Here is a 19,424-nt window from a genome sequence, read left to right on the forward strand (position 1 = left end):
CTGCCAAATAATCTCAAAAGAATCCAAGCTAGTATGAGGGTATCACTTCATACTATTGTGATATTCAGCAAAATCAATTAAAAGAAGCAGCGAAAAGACAGCAGATAAAAGTTTTTAATTTATTTAACCCAGTGCTGATCCACATTAGCTTAAGATTTATCTCGCAGCACAAGTGCAGGACAGTATTTAACAGATTTATTGATACAAAAAAGGCAAAATAAGCAACACAATCAGCTTGTTAGTTTCTTATCATCAAAGACATTTATTAATATTTAAACCTTCAAACTGTGTTTATATACACAGATAACAGACTTCACTGTAGCATTATACTCTGAGTTTCTAAAATAAACCAATAACTGCCCATGTAGGCCAATAAACATAGCACTGGTGCTCCCTACAGTTTAACTCTGTAAATTATAATACTGTACAGCAATGGCAGCAAATGCAAACACACACATAGACATAGATGCACTCTGTGTTTCTTTTGAACTCAGATTACTCACTCAGACACATAGAAAGACACAAGAACGCCTTCTATCTCTCAGACAGTTATGCCAACAGTAATTCTCAGGATTCATGTGCACAGAAATCGTTTGGGCGGTGTTAACCACCGAGCACACAAATGTTACAGGTCGACCACCCGTCTCTGTCCTGCAGGCAGCAGCTAAAAATAACAAACTTTTCATTCTTTTCCACCACAAACCATCCTTCAGGGTGACTCACACAGGCCGGTTTACTAAACGTCAGATTTTTTTTACTTTCCCGTAACTTCCAAGTTCACAATTGGTGCCGTTTTAGCCATCATTCTTCTCTACATCACAACCACAAATGGAGGGATGTCAGGTGAAGTGACAGCTTCACGGTGGTGATATTGGTGTCCCACAGCAATCAGGCAAAGAGCAAGTGATGTGGCTTGAAATGTTCAGCCACCTTAAAAGGTTCTGAAACAAAGTATTTTCACAATCACAAAGTCCAAACAGTTTCGGTGGTTTCGGTTTTTCTGTGTCACGTTTGTTTGTGCCTCTGGTCTTCCAATTCTAAAGAGATTTTCAGTCAATATCTGATGACACCTACATATATGTGACATCAACATTTTTTCCAGTTTAGTGATCTATGAACTATGTTTTATAAGGGTTTAATATGATATATATATATATATATATATATATATATATATATATATATATATATATATATATATATATATATATATATATATATATATATATAACAACATGTTATTATCTACTATATTGTCACAATTCCAAACATGATAGAAAAAATGTAGTTACAGTTGTGGTCAGATGTTTACAAACACTCATGAATGACATGAATGTCATAGTAATTTTGGGCTTCCAATGATTTCTTTGAACTGTTCTTTTTCCAGGGTAGAATGATTGTACAGGATTCCATAAGTTTGAACTTATCTTGGATTTTCTCTAATCCACACAGGCTCAAACATGCATACAGACTCACATACATACATTTCCTTATTTAAATCTTTGAATAAGTGGCGCTAAAGGTTTTACATTGTCTTTAACTTGACAAGAGCAAAGCCTGTTAACGTCTCACTAGTCATCATAATCGACTACAACTGGTCATTTCAATTGCTAGCAAAAAAAGGATTTGTTTTTTCAGCACTCATTGGATTTACCAATATTGTAAAAATTGAGAAGTTCTAAGTAGGAGAATTGTAGATGTCTACAAGTTGGGAAGGTCTCTTGAAGCCATTTTTAAACAACTGCAGACTGTTCAAACAAGTACAAGGTATTCAGATGCATCACCACTTTGCCAAGATCTGGAAAAAGACCAAAAGTGTCACCATCAGATTTGAGGAATTTGCTTAGGATGTTCAGGAACATCAAGGCTCAAGCGTGCCATGAGCTGGAAACTACTGGAACACCAGCAACACTGTCCACAGTGAGGCCAGTTTTACATCACCATGGACTGAGATGCCAACTCTGCTCCAAAACTGATACCTTCAAGCTCGACTAAAGTTTGTAGCAGCCCGCACGGAACAAATGCCTTCTGGAGAAGAGTTTCATGGTCAGATGAGACAAAGATTGAGCTGTCTAGCCACAATGACACAAGGCATGGAGACTGTTTTGCAGCCAGTGGTACTGGGGGCATTCCACAGAGTAAATGTAATAATGAATGAGAATCACTACCTCCAAATTCTGCAACTTCACCTCAAATCAACATCTAGTTGGCTGACAACACAACTGAGTGTTCCAACAGGACAATGAAACACACATCAAAACTGGTTTTGGAAGGTATAAACGGGCTGACAAGAAGCTGTTGGAATGGTCTTCTTAAACCTCAACCATACTGAAAATTTGTGAACAAAACTTTAAAGCCAGGTCTGTGTCAGCTAACCAACCAACTTAAATGAAGTCTACAAATTTTGGCAACAAGAGCGGTTTTTGCTTCTTGATGACTACCAAGTACATCTGGCTAAAGTGCAACTTGCTAAAGAACACTTAACCAAATGTTAGTGTGGTGTTTCAAGCTTTATGTGTAATTTGGACCCTGTTTGGATTAAAGAAAATCCAAAATCAGTTCAAACTTGTTCACTCAAGTCTTGTTTTTTAAAGTCATTAAAGATTTATATTGCACAATCATTCCACCCTGGAAAAAGTAAAGTTCAAAGAAATCATTAAAAATCCTCAAATAACCATGACATTCATACCCTCGATGAGTGTTTGTAAACTTCTGACCACAACTGTAAATTTACATGACACTCCATGCAATCATATAGCTACTGAAAGTTGAAAAAATATATAACTTATCACACCATTTTCTGACATCAGAGAATAACTAAAACACACATACAAACACACACATGTACAGACACTACAACGACTTCTTAAGAGAGGAAGCACTGTTTAATCTCACCACTGGAGCTCCATTTTGCCACATCTACTTCTGCATCTCTCAGCCTTGCTATCTTTTATATAAAAGGGTTTCATCAACAATCATCTCCAGTGCTCTACTGTAAGTATAATAACTAGCATTAAATAATGTGGTTTTAGTTTTGTTTACTTTGTAGTAAATTGGTGTCCACACTAGCAGTACCCTCCCAGCTCAGCCCAGTGTTGGCTCAGCTCTGTTCCCTTCCTCCTTCCTCTGAATACTGAACTGAAGGGCACGGTGCTGAGCAGCTAGGTCAGGCTCAGAGCTTCACTGGACCTTCATCAAAGCAGCGGTGACGCCAGACTCCAAATCAGTCTGGATAGAAAGAGACAGACACACAAAGTTATTTGCCATGCCCGCACCTTTGTCCCCAGACCACCGGAAAATTTCCACAGTGTTTAATTTTCCACTTCAAAATCTATCACACAATTCTTCCTTGACAGCCTTGCATGTCCTGTTCAGACTGTAACCGCCTTTTCCTGGTAGGATGTTGTTTAGATTTCATTAGTAAAGAGACTTTTTCAGGTTGATGAGGGCAACATCAGGTTTCTAGGGTATTGGTCCATTAGTCACTCATTAAGTTTTCCATCGGTTTTAAACCACTATCAAGAAACCAACCACACTAAGGCCCAAACCCACCCTATTGGTGTTTTTTTCCAGGCCTGCAGCACTTGTTCATTTAGATCATGCATGAAAACACAGGTGTGTGTGTCAGTTTATCATGTTATCATTTTTATCTTCATTATATCTCTGTATGAAGTGAGAATGCAAAAACTCACAACACCAAGCAAATTAATAATAAAAACATGCACTTATTGTTCTTCTTTGCAAGTTTCATATTGTATAAGACAAAGTAGTCAGTGACAGGCACTATTAGTGTCACTGTTTGACAAATGCTTATTTACAGGTATTGGAAAGCAACACATTTCACTGGCCTAAAAAATGTTTGCAAAATCTATATAAAAACACATACATATACACGTACAGGTAATGACAACAAGGTACACGTATACGTAACATTTGCTCATTTTGACATCAGCTGACGATCTATTAGGATTTGAGAATTATAAACATAGTTCCCAGAAGCTAAATAGATTTTTATAATCCTGGTAAAAAGTTCCATCCAGACTGTGTAACGTGTCTAGGAGAATTCTCAAACAGACATGCATACATATGCTATGATAATTATAAGGGTTAAGAAAAGCTAATGGACCAGTCTATCGCCATTTTCATAAAACATAGCTTTATGGAAACGTAGTTTTTAGTATGTGCATTTAAGACCACTGAAAAAGGAACATGATATGAAAGATGGGTGTAGCAACTAGGACATGAGCAACATTCATGTCAATCCATCAAAAATACCGGTTGAGACATTGAAAGGAGTTACACAAGCTGACCAAAAAAATCCCAGTCTATATGGCATTGTCAGTAACTGGACTGTTTATAAACTCAGTCTTGTAATTTTAAATCCAAAGTGGCTCTGGCGCTGTGGCTATACATAACTGTTTGATTTATCATCCAGTTTTATTAATCAAGATCGGAGTTGGAGGTTAGTCTATAAAAAGAAGCCCTCAGAGTATTTCTAAATGTAAAAAAGTCACAATATCATCAGCAACAGGGTGTATTAACTTGATATAAATCCCACTCAGGAATGCAAAAAGAAACACAGCAAGCCTTTACACGTCTGTGCACTCACAAAATCCCCAAAAACGCCCCCTCGTATCTAAAAAGACCACATACACAAAATAATGAAACACTGCATGAATTCCACAGACATAATTAAATGCCTGCCACACCTAAATCTACATGTGGCAGCAATGTGAGTTATTTAGAGAGGAAAGTCTATAGCACCACTGCAAAATCGACACATGGAGGCTAAAAGACAATTAGAGCATCAGCGACGGGTTAACTGTGCTGTGAGTTAGTGGAAAACCATTAGTGCAGATGGAAATAAATGCTTGTTAAAGCTGTTTGTTGTTTCAGTGTGGCAACCAGTAGGTGTCACCTTCTCCACATTAGGAAGCTGTGTTCCTTTTAAGATAACATGAGACTAAAGTTTGTTCCTTTGTCCTCCCTCTGATATCTTGGGAGCTATCAGTTCTGCCCCCATGATTCAAGTGGTAACTGTGTTTGTGTGCCGGACCGGATGTGGTGCCAGCCCCATATTTCCTCTGGTGCCTCAGATTAAAAGATGCCACTGAAAACATTTTCTTTCCATGATTAAAGATTTCACACTCTTATCTTTAGTTGTAGTTCAGCCAGCGGCAGACCTTGCAGTCCACATATCACCACCCAACCATGCCAAAAATCATGCAAACACTGCCCCAAATAGACCAGCAACATTTTACTGGAAGAGGCCCCGGCCTTGGTCCTTCTTCCCAGCCGAGATCGAGGCAGGCAGAGTGCGAATTACACCCACTGTTTGAGCAGGAACAACCAGGGCCTATTTGTGGCTTTTTCATGATCTGTCTTCAACCGCAGACATTACAGTACCTCAATGGGTTCACAGTGGGTTTCTCTGTAACTGGGCATTTCAGAGACTTTTGTCAGCAATAGTTTTAGAGACCGGCTGGTGCACAGTGCAGGATTTTCAGCTTTTACTCTAACTCAGAGAAGAAGTACAGATTTCTGCCCTGAGGTGAATTGCTGAAAAAAATGACATGGTAGGAAATATTAAGGAAAATTACATTACAAGCCATAAAATTAATTTTGTTAGTCAGAGCATCTTTGGAAACACATGGTAACCTGCTATAGTTTGCTTCGTTTTGGTTATTTACCAAAATAGGTTATTTTGTAATTTGTTTCCAGCACTCAGCAAGATTTGAATCAAAACATGATGGTTCTTGTTGGTTTGGGTGATTATGCTGTTAATCATATCTTTCCCAGTCCTTATAAATTAGATTAATACTTTTAATTAATGCATAAACTGATGTTTTAACTGTGGTTGTTACTATTTTTCCACAGATATATTTAGGAAAAGTAATGTAAAAACAAGACTTGCATGGAGACTATTTCTTTGAATGGATTTCATGGTTTCATTAACAACAGTTCTGCTCTCATAACAGTGCAAGCTGAGTACAGCCAGGTCCCCTAGCATCTTATGTGTAGCTAAATTTATCAATCACATGCAACAACCATGCCTACAAAAATGACAGACAAGATTACAATTACAAGGTGGATGTTAACAAGCAATATTAGATCCTTAGCAGGACTGAAACACAGACAAACTTAGCAGAAGGTCGTTCTGATTTGTAAAAGGAATATCACTCGTGTTTGTTTCATTCTTTGTAAACTACAACTGGCCCAATTTGAAAACCCATTGAATAGTGTGCTGGTGTAGTGCTTGGGAAAGTAACTAGCTTTTCTATGCTTCCAGTATTGCTAGGATGTCTGGATAGCTCATACCCGATTGAAGACTCCCTCTCCTGCATGCCAGGAGACAAAAGCAGATAAATTTACAAAAGCTAATAAAAAACAAAATTACCATGAGAAGAGTTTCTAGATTGCGTTTAATCAAATGAAATCTCTTGCTTGTTCTCTACACAAGATTTTAACCTTCATGCAGCCGACGCCATTTCAAAAACATCTGGTCAAAAGAACTTGGACTTCAAGTGGACTACAAAGGGAAACCAGAAACCATTCTAATAACCTTGAAAGTCAGTATTTTGTATGATTACCTTTATTCTTAAATATATCCTGAACTCGCTTAGGCAGCTTTGTAGTAATTTCTTTAAGTAGTCTTCAGGAATAGTTCTCCAGACTTCTTGAAAGACATTCAAAGCTCTTCTTTGGATGTTTCTGCCTTTTGTTCTGTTCTCTTGTCAACATGATGACACACTACTTCAATAATGTTGAGGTCTGGGCTCTGGGGAGGCCAATCCATGACTGAGTGTTCCATTGTGTGTTTTTCTATGAAGATACCCTTTTACGGCATTGGCACTATGTTTGTTGTGCTGAAAAATGAAGCTTTTTCCAACCAGATGCTTTCCAGATGGTATTGCATGGTCAATCTCAATCTGACAGTACTCTTCTGTTTTCATACTTCCATCAAGATCACTAACACTACTGGCTGAAATGTGTCCCCAAACTATGATTGTGCCTGGGACTTTTACAGATGGCTGTAGAAATGCACTATTTTACCTCTCTGCTGCTCCCCTCTGTACATATTGATAATGATTTGAAGCAAAAATTTCAAACTTGGACTCATAACTCCATCAGACCTGTTGTCACTAATTTTCAGTCCAGTTATTGTGTAATTTGGCATACCTCAGCTTTTACTCCCAGTTTTCCTTCCTTAGGAAGACCTTGACTTGAGCTAACCTTCCACTGAGATCGTTTCTGATGAGCCTTCTGAAGGGTCAGATGTCTCAGTTTCTGTGTGATTTGTTTTTTATTTTTAAGGAGACAACATTCAGATACTGTTCATCTGCTGTATAGTCTTTTAGGCATGACACTTCTTCTTTTGTCCTCCACTTGTCCAATTTCCTCAGATTTCTTAAGGACACACTGCACACCATGCAGACATAACCAGTTTTCAGCTAATAGCTCTTTGGGAATCACCTTGGTAGTCACCATAAATACTATTTTCTGCCCTTCAAACTGTGTTATCTTTGGCATTTTTCACAGATTCAACAAAAGAAATGGAAGAAATTGTTTTTTAGTTTTGCAAAATACTAGCAGCAATCTGCCTAAAGATACTATTTAAGATTGTTTTTGCAAAGTTGTGTCTCAAGAGTTTTTCACAGTACTCTACTTTCATATGCAAATAACTCTTGATCCATATGTATAAACTAGATCCCAGTATGGGAAAGATGCATTGCAGCTGAATTTTTACACGTGATACTATGTTTATATTGTGAATTGATCCTATAACTAGAATTAAATTTTCTATTAATGACAGTGATGATCTTGGCTTAATCACTGTGTCATCAGGTGATATCATAAAATCATTAAATGATCAGTATACATGAAGCTGTTGTGCTGTCTGATTTTAAAAAACAAAACAAAACTTGTCAGGTTATCTAAAAGTAAAAACAAAGACACTTTGCATCACAGCTTTAACTGCAATCTGAATCACATCACAGTAAAAGCCTGTGTTTGCTCCACATGCCAACTTGGCCAAGACTGGGAAATACATATGGTAAGAGTGTGTCTGTACAGCTGAGTATGAGAGGGGACGTTGTTATCAACTGGGCAGCCTTTCAACTTAGGACTTGTCACAGTTCCCTCATCCAGGCCCCCTTAATGTCTGCCTTCTTTCTTAGTCTCAGGGATTAGACCAAGAAAGAGGGTCTTTTCTTTTGCCTGCTAACTCCAGACAATCGGCACAATCACTTGTTATTCCGCTCAAGTCCCACATAGTTGGAAAACAAGGAAACTTGTGGTTCAAGGAATGTTTCAAGGAAACAAGGGCTTCATTTCCTGGGAAAAATCTATTTTTACAACAAAGCCAATGCAATCTATTCAACATATCCCACGCTCAATTTTCTGGTCAAACTTGGCACAATCAATCACACTGCTAACATAGTATTTAAGAGTGTTCCTGACAAAAACAGAACCACCCTTATATCAGCAGCATGAATGGGGACTCTCTTGTGTAGGCAAAACCTAGCTTTGAAACTTGACATGAAGAGGTGACAAGGGTAGAGTGCAGTGAATTCCCACCTTTACAACATCACTGAAAATATTTTTTAAAAATTGAAAAAAAAAAATCTTTGAAAAATCAAACATAAAAATGTCCATGAGGGGATGACATATTTAAGCTATAATGGATGATAGTTTTTTGACTGTTGTTGATGCGTGTGATTGTATTAGCTATGGATGTCAAGAACAGTCATGTGACCCGACCTTGACACATCAGCTCTACTTTTGTTTTTCTTCCTTTACAGCTTTTGTTTTGCCAGCCAGAGCACCAGCTTCAAGCCAAGGCCTCTGTCAATACAGCACAAGCCAGAGTTTCCCTGCCTCCCTTTGGTGTGGAGGTAATTTATGATAAGGGGGAAATGGGCAACCACCCACATGCCACATTACACTGGCAACTCACTCAGTCATTATTGTGGGAAAGGTGTTAACAGCAGGGAAGGTAGTGTCAATGACCTCGGAGAAGGCATCTGCCATGTCGCCTGAGTGTGAAAAGAAGCTGAATATTGACCTTTAGAGAGTGTTTTCTGGTAACTGTTAGTGTGTTTCATGTTTTGTTATAATAAAAACAGCTGAAACATCGGAAATCTCCAACTTAACTGTAATTATATATATAAAAAATATAAACTGTAATATCCTTTTTGTAATCAAAATTGGCAGACACAGCTATTAACATTGGCAGAAATAAGCTGTGAATGGTTTCCTTTCTGGCAGCTAAGTATCTTTCAGGCTATGCATTTATTGTTAGTAAGAAATTTATGCTTCCTTGTATTCCTATTATTTTCCCTGTCTGCAAAGCACAATGGATGAATAATGTCAGCTAAAAGAAACACATTTTTTATGCCCAATGGGAACTAAAAAAAACCAAAAAATAAATACAAATACAAAAACCCACATTCTTAATTTCTAATTAGTTCAACGTGAACTCCAAAGACTAAGCTAAAGATGCCACTGTGACATCACCAACTGTCACCAACTAATGCTGGCTAGTTAGCTTGGTTAGTAAGGTACATCTGTACTTTTATACTATCTGTGGTATAAAATGGGATTCTATCTTCATCAAAAACAGGGCTTAAATAGAAAAAAAATTAGTAAAGACACAAATGAGTTATCAGAATCAAAATATCATAAATTGGTAACTTATTATTGTCACCAAGAAGGGGCAAATTAGCTCTGTAGACCAACACTGTTTTATGCTCCAAAGATATTTCAACAATTTGTAAGTCAATGGGAACTGACCCACTTTGAAGGCTGATTGAAGTGGTCAATTGAGGAGCTGCTTTTATGTCTTTCTTGAAATTGTTTTTCAGTTCCTGATGTTTGCTCAACATTTTGAGAAGTTATTTATTCTCCCATTGCTACAAACAAATATTTACATTTTTGCTGTCAGTGTTGTAAATCTTTACTACGTTAGAGTAAGTTAGAGTCACATTTGTTTCAACTTGGTAGTGAAGACACCACCAATCTTTAAATATATATGGTAAGTATGTTAATACTTAGTATAATAATTAGGTTTAAGTTTGAAAAGAAAACAAGTTTTATCTGTCAGTCCTTGAAGCAGTAGTTGTGCCACTATAGTTCTTGGAGGCTGATTTGGTATGTCACAGTCCATAAATGCCAAGATGTTTTCTGTTCATGTAACCAGAAGAAATGTGGACACTTTATCACAGTCACGGTGACAAGAGGCACTCAAAACTTGGCCAGCACAGCAGGCCACTAGACAAACACTGCATATGCACTGAGGGTTTTTCTCACATCATGGACATCCTGTGACAAAGGAAAACCTAGAAAACCTTAAGTGAAGCAGAATTTAATAAAAACAACAACAACAACAACAACAACAAAAGTCTGGTAATTTCTTCTGCTTGACATATATAATTACATGGTTCCTCATAAAGGCTTCCCAGAATAACTTCACTGTTTTGCTGAACTTTGAGGGAATACCTCAAAGGGCTTCTTATGGACTTTCTTCAGCCATGTTTGGAGCTACTAGGACTGAGAGTACCAACCATATAAGGGAAATCTTCATATAGTCTTGTAACAGAAGTTAGTCTATGTTTGATGACAGGCTGTAATTTATTATTGCAAAAACTACACTCACTGCATTTCCGAAATGCCTTTTGACACCACTAAACGGCAAAGCTGGCCTTGTTGTGTCAAGCTAAATCCTAGCACTCCAGTAACTGAATGCTATTTAAGAAATGTAAATGTGCAAGCTTTTTAAAAAAAAAAAAAAAAAAAAAAAAGCTTAGATTTTAGACTCACCATCCGTACAGATGAAGCACTTGCAGAGACACACACACAAGCACAAGAGGAGGACCGCTGCCACACCGCACACAGAGATGAGGATAACCATGGCTGGACCCACTGTGGCACACAAACACACAAGCTCACATTTCCTCCAAAACACAGATGATGTCTAAAAGTAGGATATATATTATGTATGACATCTGGAATAAACATGTTAGGTGATGTGGTAAGACAAGAAAGGTTCTCTGTACTAAAAATAATCCTTCCCGTACTATGTGGCATTACAGGATTCGGGACCCCATCAAAGCAGCCATAATTACCCAGCACTAAAATAGCAGAGAATGCACATTTGTCAACAAAAGCTCTTGTTCCTAGTAAAGGAGCTTTTACACATTATGGCATATTATATTTGCTATAATGTGTGACAGGACAAGACATCGTTCAGGAGGTCCTCACTGTTTGTGTTGAGGGACATCATCAGGGGTTTATTCAAACCCGGGTGGTGCACGATGCACTTGATGGACAGGTCGCTGAACAGCCCAGACTGGAAGAGTAGTGTGCTCGTCACTACCGTTGTACCGTCGCCTTGTTCGTAAGCCGACGAAAATGGTGGGCCTAGGGTTCGGTTGTCACTGCCGACGTTCCACGTGATCTCCGCCGCAGGCCGGGACTTGGCCGTGCAGTTGGCCTCAGTGATCCCTGAAGGTGAGGTCACCTGGCTCACCTCTGGTTTGGGTAAAACTGTAGAGAGACAGACTGAGTTAATGGCCGCTTGAAGTTTATTTTGCAATTTTGCTTAAGTCATTTTTTCATCCTGTGTTACTCTTTTTTGGTATTCTTTTAGTTACACCACAGAAAAAAAAGATTTGCTCATCTGCCTTCCTAATAAAGATGGACAAACAGAGAACATCGCCTGTCAATCTTTCTGCCCCGACGACAGAGTGACACAAGTCGTCCTCCGACAGACCTGGAAACAAAAGCCAGACAGAGAACAGAGCCAGAGCAGCTTTTACTGACTGTGTGTGTGTTTATGTGTGTGTCTGGATCTGGTGTCTGCTTCCAACAGTTCAGACAAAAGCAAAGCCTGTTAGGAAAGCAACATATGCACACACACAAACACACACTGAGGCTTTGTGTCTAGGGAAACAGTAAACCACTCATCCCCTGGGCTTGATCCCACATTAATCACCACTTTCCCCTCAGTGACACCCCTCTCTCATTATCACTCCAAAAGCACCCACACACACACCCACAGAGGAAGATCAACAACTACTCTCACTCCTGGAACTTTTGCTCATGATCACTAGAGCTACATTTAGTCTTCTGATGTAAATCTACGTCCTAACTGACATTTTAACCCAAAACTCCTTTTTTCTCTACACCACAACCTTGCACACCATTCAAGTCAAGTTGTGGTATACACTGACCCAATGCAGTTACACTTCTCAGGAGGCGCAGGCCAGGTTACGTGGAAGCTTGATGCATACAGTTAAAATGGGAGTCCGGTTCTGGCATAAGTTACTGAGTAGATCTGATGCAAAAGTATAATTCATGTGTAAAAGTGTAATAGTGGTCTAAGCAACTCTCTCTCACTGAGGGGAAAAATAGATCAGAACAGTAGTTAATGACCCTCTCCAGTACCTCTCACCTTTGAGCTGCCTGTGGTTTGTTTATACACTGCTTTTCCTTTTCCTGAGCTATATACGGGATCCACACACACATACACTAGTACACATTTCCTCTCAGCCTTCAGTATATCCTCATTGTGGTACATGTCAAGACCCTTTTCCGAGAGGGTGAAAGATGAGGCAGAGACCATAGAAAGGCACCAGCACCAGTGTATTTAGCCCGAACTTTACAGCCACACCTTGTTTTTCTCTTCTGTGTATCATGTTCTGGGTTAAAGTTAGGGGCAGGTTTAGGGAAGAAAACTAGTTTAACTTTCTAGTATGTGACACTAACCCATACTGTATAAATGTTCCTGTAAACAAATACAGGATTGGTAATATTAATAATATGTTTTACTTTCAGAGGTCCATGTTCCACGTGGGAAATTAACAATAGCGCTACTCATTCAACGGGAATGATCAGTTTGGTCAGTTCAAGGAAGAAGCAGGTCCCATGCCATTTAAATTTTTTCCAACATATTATTTTTATTCTAAATGACACTAACAATGGGCACAGATTGATGGAAACGATGGAAACACCTTTTCCATGTCAACACCCAGTGAAATATTTATCTGACATTTCCTGGAAACAGCTCACATTAGTCATTTCCAGATGTCCAGAAATAGCCTTATCATCATCATCATCATTATTATTATTATTATTATTATTATTATTATTATTATTATTATTATTATTATTATTATTAAGTGTTCCCATTATAAAATGAAAATTGTAGGTGTGCCTCCTAATACAACTAAAGCTAAAAGAAAATTTTTTTTTTAATCTGCTTTAGTTTATATTTGCTAGCAAATGCCCATGCTCCAGTATTGTTTGTACCTGTAAGCTGTTCTATGTGTCTAAACACAAAAAAGAAAAAAAACCCCACATTGCTAGATCTTTCAGGATTTGTGGGTATAATTTATATGTTAGTGCGAAATAGCAAAAGGATAATTTCACAAGGTGCTATAGATGCAACAAGGCAAAAAAACAAAACAACAAAAACATACAATCTTAGCTTGTTGCTAGGTAGTTGCACGGCAACATGATTATGCCACAATATATGAGATAGATAAGAACAATCAGGGGTCTCAGATATACCTGTGTGACAAATTTGGTTCCTCAACTCTTAATTCTGAAGGACAAGTTGGTGGTCCAAGAAACTAACAGACAGAGATTTTTGTGTATTTCAATGAGAAGATTGCCGTTGCTCTGTTGTGGGACCTCCCAATCGTTTTATGTGTATATATGGAAAACTGGAGGCTGGGAGAGCAGCAGCAAGGGTCAACACATATAATAGGTACGACACTCACAGCATGAAAGTAGGCTCTGAGGGAGATATGGGTTGCAAAGTGGCTTGCAGGTGGGTAGCAGCTGTTGTCAAGCTAAGGCAACTTAAATTGGGGGCTCTATATGAGATTTACCAATAAGATGTGTAGAAGGGTGTCAGCTGACATGGCATGGTAATAAGATAAGCTACCATGACTACTTATCATGGCTACTGCCTGCCTGAAATAGCGCCTGAGCAATCATCCAGTGTATGATCCTTGCTTGTCTCAATTCGGGCGAGGAGGGTTGTAGTTTAACTTTGAAGAGTATATTCAAAGCTGGGGTTGTGGAGATTAGCCATACATAGAGGCACTGATAAAATATGGCTACTGAGTTGCTAATGACTAAATATCATGACAACTTTGTCAGCTATATGTAATGACAGACTTTGGATAACATAGAATTCATAACCTAATAGGGAACATTTTCCAAGGACCAAATACAGTAAAAAACAAAACAAAACAACCAAGTAAACAAAAAAATAAGATCTCACCATAAACAGAGAGGCATGTGGTGGCGGCCCGGGTGCCATCTGGGTACGTGTGGAACTCACAGGTGTAGCAGGCCTCGTCCTCCGTTCGGACAACCTTTATCGTCAGCTCAGTGTGTCCCAGGGCTCGGCTAAGGCTGAGCTGACCCTTGAACTGTTCCTCTATTTTGTAATGGTTGCCTTCAGCAATGGAGCCAACAGTGGTGGTGTCACCCTGCTCGGCTGTCTTCCTCCACAAGACCTGTCGGACCCTGCCAGGGAGGCTGTACCAGCATGAAAGGGTGGTCGGCTTTCCACTTATGGCCGTCTTATTGCCATCGAAATGCACTTTTCCTGGTACACAGAAAATTCTAGTCAAATCAAGTTATTTTTATTTATACAGCAGATTTTAAAATAACAGGAGTTGCTCCAAAGTGTTTTATAGTCATCTAGTATGGAAAAGTAGTTGTCTACACTGATATTCATTAACTGCATGCAGCTTTTAGGGTAGAAGAGATGGTCTTTAAATAAGAATAATGTATGAGCACATTTAGCAGTAACAACAGGAAGCACTAAGGTTAGCAGCCTGGGTGGGCTCTCCTGCTGCTGCTGATCTGAGAGTTCAGACTTTAACCTGCTACTTCCGGTTTTACAGGATTTTGCAGCCCACAGGCAAAACAAAGCTGATACTGTGCAATGTGACTTCCACAAATAAACACAGCTGCAAAAGAGGCCTTGACTTTATCATAAAGGCACAAAAGTTCAAATGTCAGTTGGAGCTGCAACCTTGACAAATGCAGACCGAAGACTGTTGTTTTTAAGAAAACAGAATCAAGGGGATGTTATGAGAACCACCATTAAGGCTATTATTGCAGAATTAGTCTAAGGAGCTTGGAGGCTAGTGAAGAGGTTTTATCTCTCAATCAAGAAGCTTCTTCAGTTCTAGGAGAACAAGTCCCACTAGGGTTTAAATACCTGAGACTCTCCACCATTTGGTTTTAGAACTGAAGAAGCTTCTCAGATGAGAGATGAAACACCTACAAGAAACTCAAAGTTCAGTCACTTCCACAGACATGACAGAATGGGAACATTCCTAAAAACAGCTCTGAGGTTAAAGCTCATTTTAGACATATTTGTAAGATTTACTCTCACCGATGATATTAAAGCATGCCAAGCCTTGTTGCGTGCCCTTGGGGTAAACATCAAAGATGCAGTGGTAGCAGCCGCTGTCAGCAGCCTGCACTTTCGTGAAGGTTATGTAGCTAGCATTGTGATGGGAGACAGTAAGCTGCACATTGTGGTCTTGGTGACTGATGCGGGGCGACACAGTCTGTTCGTACGCCAGAATGAGCTTGTGGTGCTTGTTGAGCCAGCGCACTTGGTGGACCATATCACCTGGCTCCGTAGTGATGTTGCAGCCGAGCAGTAAGGGATGACCTGTCTCTGCGGTCAGATTAGCGGGAGCTAAAACTTTACCTGACATAAGGCACAAACACAGAGTCAGCTCCTGTAACTCTAAAGACTTTTTCACTGGTAATTATGTGGGGAAGTAAGAGTAACACTGAATTTAAAAACAAAACCCTATTCCATTACAAAGTTGTGAGGGCTTGAAAAGAGGGCATCTGGACTTGTTTTTTTCTGGAAAAAAAAAATTATGTTTGACTAAAAGTGGTCTGATTGGCCTTTTTAATGCCCAGATAATGGAGAACCTACAATGAAGTTTACACAAAAATACAAAATTCCATCCATCTATTTTTAGATCACGTGGGGTAATACAGAGGTGTTTCCAGGCTAGCCAAGAGACATAATCTCACCAATGTGTCCTGGGTTTGAACCAACCAGATCCCTAGTTTCAAGTGTTATTTGACACATTGTGGAACTCATTTAATAAATTCTGGTCCTCCTTAGAGTAAGCTAGTAGGGTAGACTATCAATTACTGTCTTCCGTGGTGTGAGGCTACCTCATTGCTATTGTATGACAGTGCATTGTGCTCGGCTTCTGACTTGTCAGATGTGGTTAAAAAAAATAAAACAGCGATGCGTAAAAGTCCTAGAATAAAATCCACAACCAACTGGTGATGACATGATGGCTAATTCCATCTTTTATAAACAGCTTTTGATAAACACATTTGCTGCTGTGCAAAAATATTGTGCAATTATGCATCGAACTAATGAATCTAGTAAGGTATGTAGAAATAATCACATCGGCGACACAAAACAGAAGTCAAACAGGTTGGTCACAACTGCTTCAATCTTAGATGATTAGATAATTGCATTTTTTAATTCTTAAAAATAAAAAATAATTACAGCTATAATATAGAGCAAGAGTAATATGAAGACAAACCAGGACATACGCAGTTACTTTCTTCCAGAGGCAATTCCATGCAAAACCAAGCTCACCATTCTTTCTGACTTTTGTAATCTCATGCCTACGGTTTGTAAACTAACAGTCTGCTCTGAAAACAGCCTAGGCCATTGTGAAACTTTGGTTATAGCAGCAAGTGTAATCATCATGTAAAAAAGGAGGCTATAATCATTTTGCAAAAACACAGAAAAAAAAGAAGAAACCCAAAAATTAAACACGCACACGTATCTGGAATACCTTGCGCTGTAGAAACAGCTGCTCCTACGATCCAGAGCAGCAGACGCAGCGGGATAGAGGACCCACACATCGCACACTGAAGCAGGGTAACCGACTCAAGCGCTGACCCAATCTTACATCCAGACTGCAGCTGCACACACAAACGCAGTCAGGGAGTTTGACCACAACCTTAATCGCAGCGGGGAAACCTCAAGGTTAAGCACTTTTTACAGCTTCTGGCTAAATAAACAGGACAAAGAAAAAAGGAAATAACATTCCTAAAAATCATACCCCTGTCAGCTGTCCAGTGCTCTACTTGTTGAGCCGCTGCTGGTCAGAACAGTAGATCCTGCATGTTCTTGGGAAGCTGTCAGCTGTAATGGAAAAGCCAGAGGAGGACATTAGCAAAGACGTCAGCATCATAAGAAATTAAAGTTTTTCTTTAGTATTCTTTTTTCTTTTGGACATCTGTGCATCCCACGGTTAGTTTCCTTTAAAAGTTGCTGCTATGGCGATTTGTAAGCATCAACAACAACAGCTGCTGATTCAAGGAACATCACCTGGGGTCTAATAGGGGTTTTTATATCTTAACCAACAGCATGCGCTTACTCCGGTGAGCCCATAATTATCTGGCAACGCAACACAAGCACACCTCTTACATGTCTAGACAACATCAAGCCCTGAGGTTTCGACATCGATACCTGCAACCACAAAGGAATTACAGTGGCCGGATGCTGAAGATGGAGGATGGAGGGAGCATTAGTCATTAAGGTGAGCACAGCATGCACAAGGACATGCAAAGCAGAGGGTGTGCAATCACCAGCCGAGCCCAGCAGTGAGTAAGCTGTAAACATCATACTCTGGCATAGCTCTGCTCTCATTGTTTCACAGAGACAATAGAAAGTCACCACTGTGGCTTTACTTGTGAATTGTACTGGGCTCGCATCAGCTCTCCGCATCCTGGAGAAAAAGGCTGGAGGAATTTGGCACCAAGTGACTTTTGATTAAACTTGCTCTGAGTCAGGTGAAGTGGACTTACTGGTAAAGAGAAACTTGCCTAAACCACAAGACAGACCACGTCCAGACCTCACAGCTTTTACGGGCATTATTTTGCACCATTTACACTGTCAGCCATCTGGCTTCAAACAAGCTGCCTGCTCCTGTTGGGCAACAGTTAAATCACTTTTCCACTATAAAGTCATACTGATGTCACACAGTAGGATGGGAGACTCAGTCTACAAGGCCAAACAGATGTAGGCTTTTATTGTGAAATTCCAGCCTAATTTTCTTCACACCCAAGGCAAGTCATCAATGGAAGAGACAGTGAGGGAGCTAGAAGTTGACTGACAACAACATTTGAAGATCAACAAGTGAGGAAGTGAAACCTGGGTGCCAACCAAAATCCAGCCTCAGGAGACAGACTGAACACATCTTGAACAGATTTCTAAAAAAATAAAAATAAAACAACACACACACACACACACACACACACACACACACACACACAAAGATAATTTCCCCCACATTTAAAAACAAAGTTATCACATTTTTATTTTTCAAATAACAAAACGAATTCTCTTTTCATAAGAAAATCACTGTACTTACTATAGTATAAAATAATAGGGACAGATTAGTGCAATGCATGAAAAACGCACAGTAAATATCAGTAAGCATATCTAAGTAAATATCAATCCTTTAAAATACTTTATTCACAGGTGCAAAACAGGAAAAGTGTGATAAAGTTTGAGTTTATATTAATCCAAGTCATTTTAAGTCGATCACACAGTCATTCGCTATGAAGGTTAAGGTCAAAGTTAAAGATGCTGTGAAGAATTTGACAGCAGGTGGGTTCAATTTAAACGCTCAAAGAAACAAATGCAAAGCATGCAAGCGTTAACCTTTAAAATATTTCAGTCCTTCCGTGCTTACTTAAAACTGTTCAGAATTTACAAGGAAAAAAGAAAAATCAAATACCTGCTGACAGAGTTTAATCCGCAAAGACAAATGGGACCCGGCGTTCGCCCTGTGCGTCAGGTGAGGTGAAACAAGAAAAGTATAATCCACAGCTCGTACATTAAACCAATACTCCAGCGTGTTGTTTCCTTCTGCGTTTTTTCAGCCCATGAACTTTGCAAACAACCCTCTGAGGACGGGAAAGATGAACAAACAGAGACCCCCAGAGGCAGAACGGCGCAACTGCAGTTCAAGAAATCAGCTGCACAGGTTCAACCATTCGTTATTAGAGCTAATCTGCCACAAAGAAGCTCAAAAATAGCCTTAATTTATTTTGTTTAAAGTGTTTCTTCAAGTAGACTAAGTAGTCTTTTTTACTAAAGGGGAACATTAAAAATATTTATGAGTTATTATAAACCTTTTTTCTGTTCTTTGTTGAATTTGGATTTTAGATTATTCTGAAAAAGGTCATGACCCCAAACCTGTTTTTTGTTTTTTTAGTGGCCTAAACCTTTGTTACATTATATACATCTTTTAAATGTAACCGAAGCAGCAGTGAATATGAAGGTGAAAACAATTACATGGACAAAGTGGAAGCAGTTATATAAAATGATTTATTTCATC

The 19,424-nt window shown here is 39.1% G+C and overlaps 1 protein-coding gene across 4 annotated transcripts; it reads right to left on the reverse strand.

Moving 5' to 3' along the window:
• Positions 1–235: 235 nt before the first annotated feature.
• Positions 236–18,964, reverse strand: LOC146491901 (nectin-3-like). Of its 4 annotated transcripts, none has more exons than XM_085150695.1 (8): positions 18,822–18,964; positions 17,139–17,221; positions 16,869–16,998; positions 15,419–15,742; positions 14,291–14,620; positions 11,260–11,544; positions 10,819–10,920; positions 236–3,228 (listed from the first exon to the last, which is right to left on the reverse strand). In XM_085150695.1, the coding sequence occupies exons 3-8, from the start codon at positions 16,936–16,938 to the stop codon at positions 3,224–3,226; spliced, it is 1,116 nt and encodes a 371-aa protein (XP_085006821.1). In that variant the 5' UTR covers positions 16,939–16,998; positions 17,139–17,221; positions 18,822–18,964; the 3' UTR covers positions 236–3,223. The 4 variants fall into 4 exon arrangements, with proteins under 4 accessions (XP_085006821.1, XP_085006822.1, XP_085006823.1 ...); XM_085150696.1 differs by having other exon boundaries at positions 16,869–17,036; XM_085150697.1 differs by lacking the exon at positions 18,822–18,964 and adding an exon at positions 17,549–18,367.
• Between the last annotated feature and the right edge of the window lie 460 nt (positions 18,965–19,424).

This window comes from Neolamprologus multifasciatus, chromosome 23 (assembly GCF_963576455.1).
Source record: "Neolamprologus multifasciatus chromosome 23, fNeoMul1.2, whole genome shotgun sequence".
NCBI lineage: Eukaryota > Metazoa > Chordata > Actinopteri > Cichliformes > Cichlidae > Neolamprologus > Neolamprologus multifasciatus.

Excerpts from the sequence above, each read along its gene's own strand:
- LOC146491901 (XM_085150695.1), bottom strand. The coding sequence starts at position 16,938 with ATGTGTGGGTCCTCTATCCCGCTGCGTCTGCTGCTCTGGATCGTAGGA. Across the intron at positions 15,743-16,868 it reads AGCTGTTTCTACAGCGCAAG|GTAAAGTTTTAGCTCCCGCT; the intron begins GTATTCCAGATA and ends GCCTTATGTCAG. Across the intron at positions 10,921-11,259 it reads GATGTCCCTCAACACAAACA|TGGGTCCAGCCATGGTTATC; the intron begins GTGAGGACCTCC and ends TGTGTGCCACAG.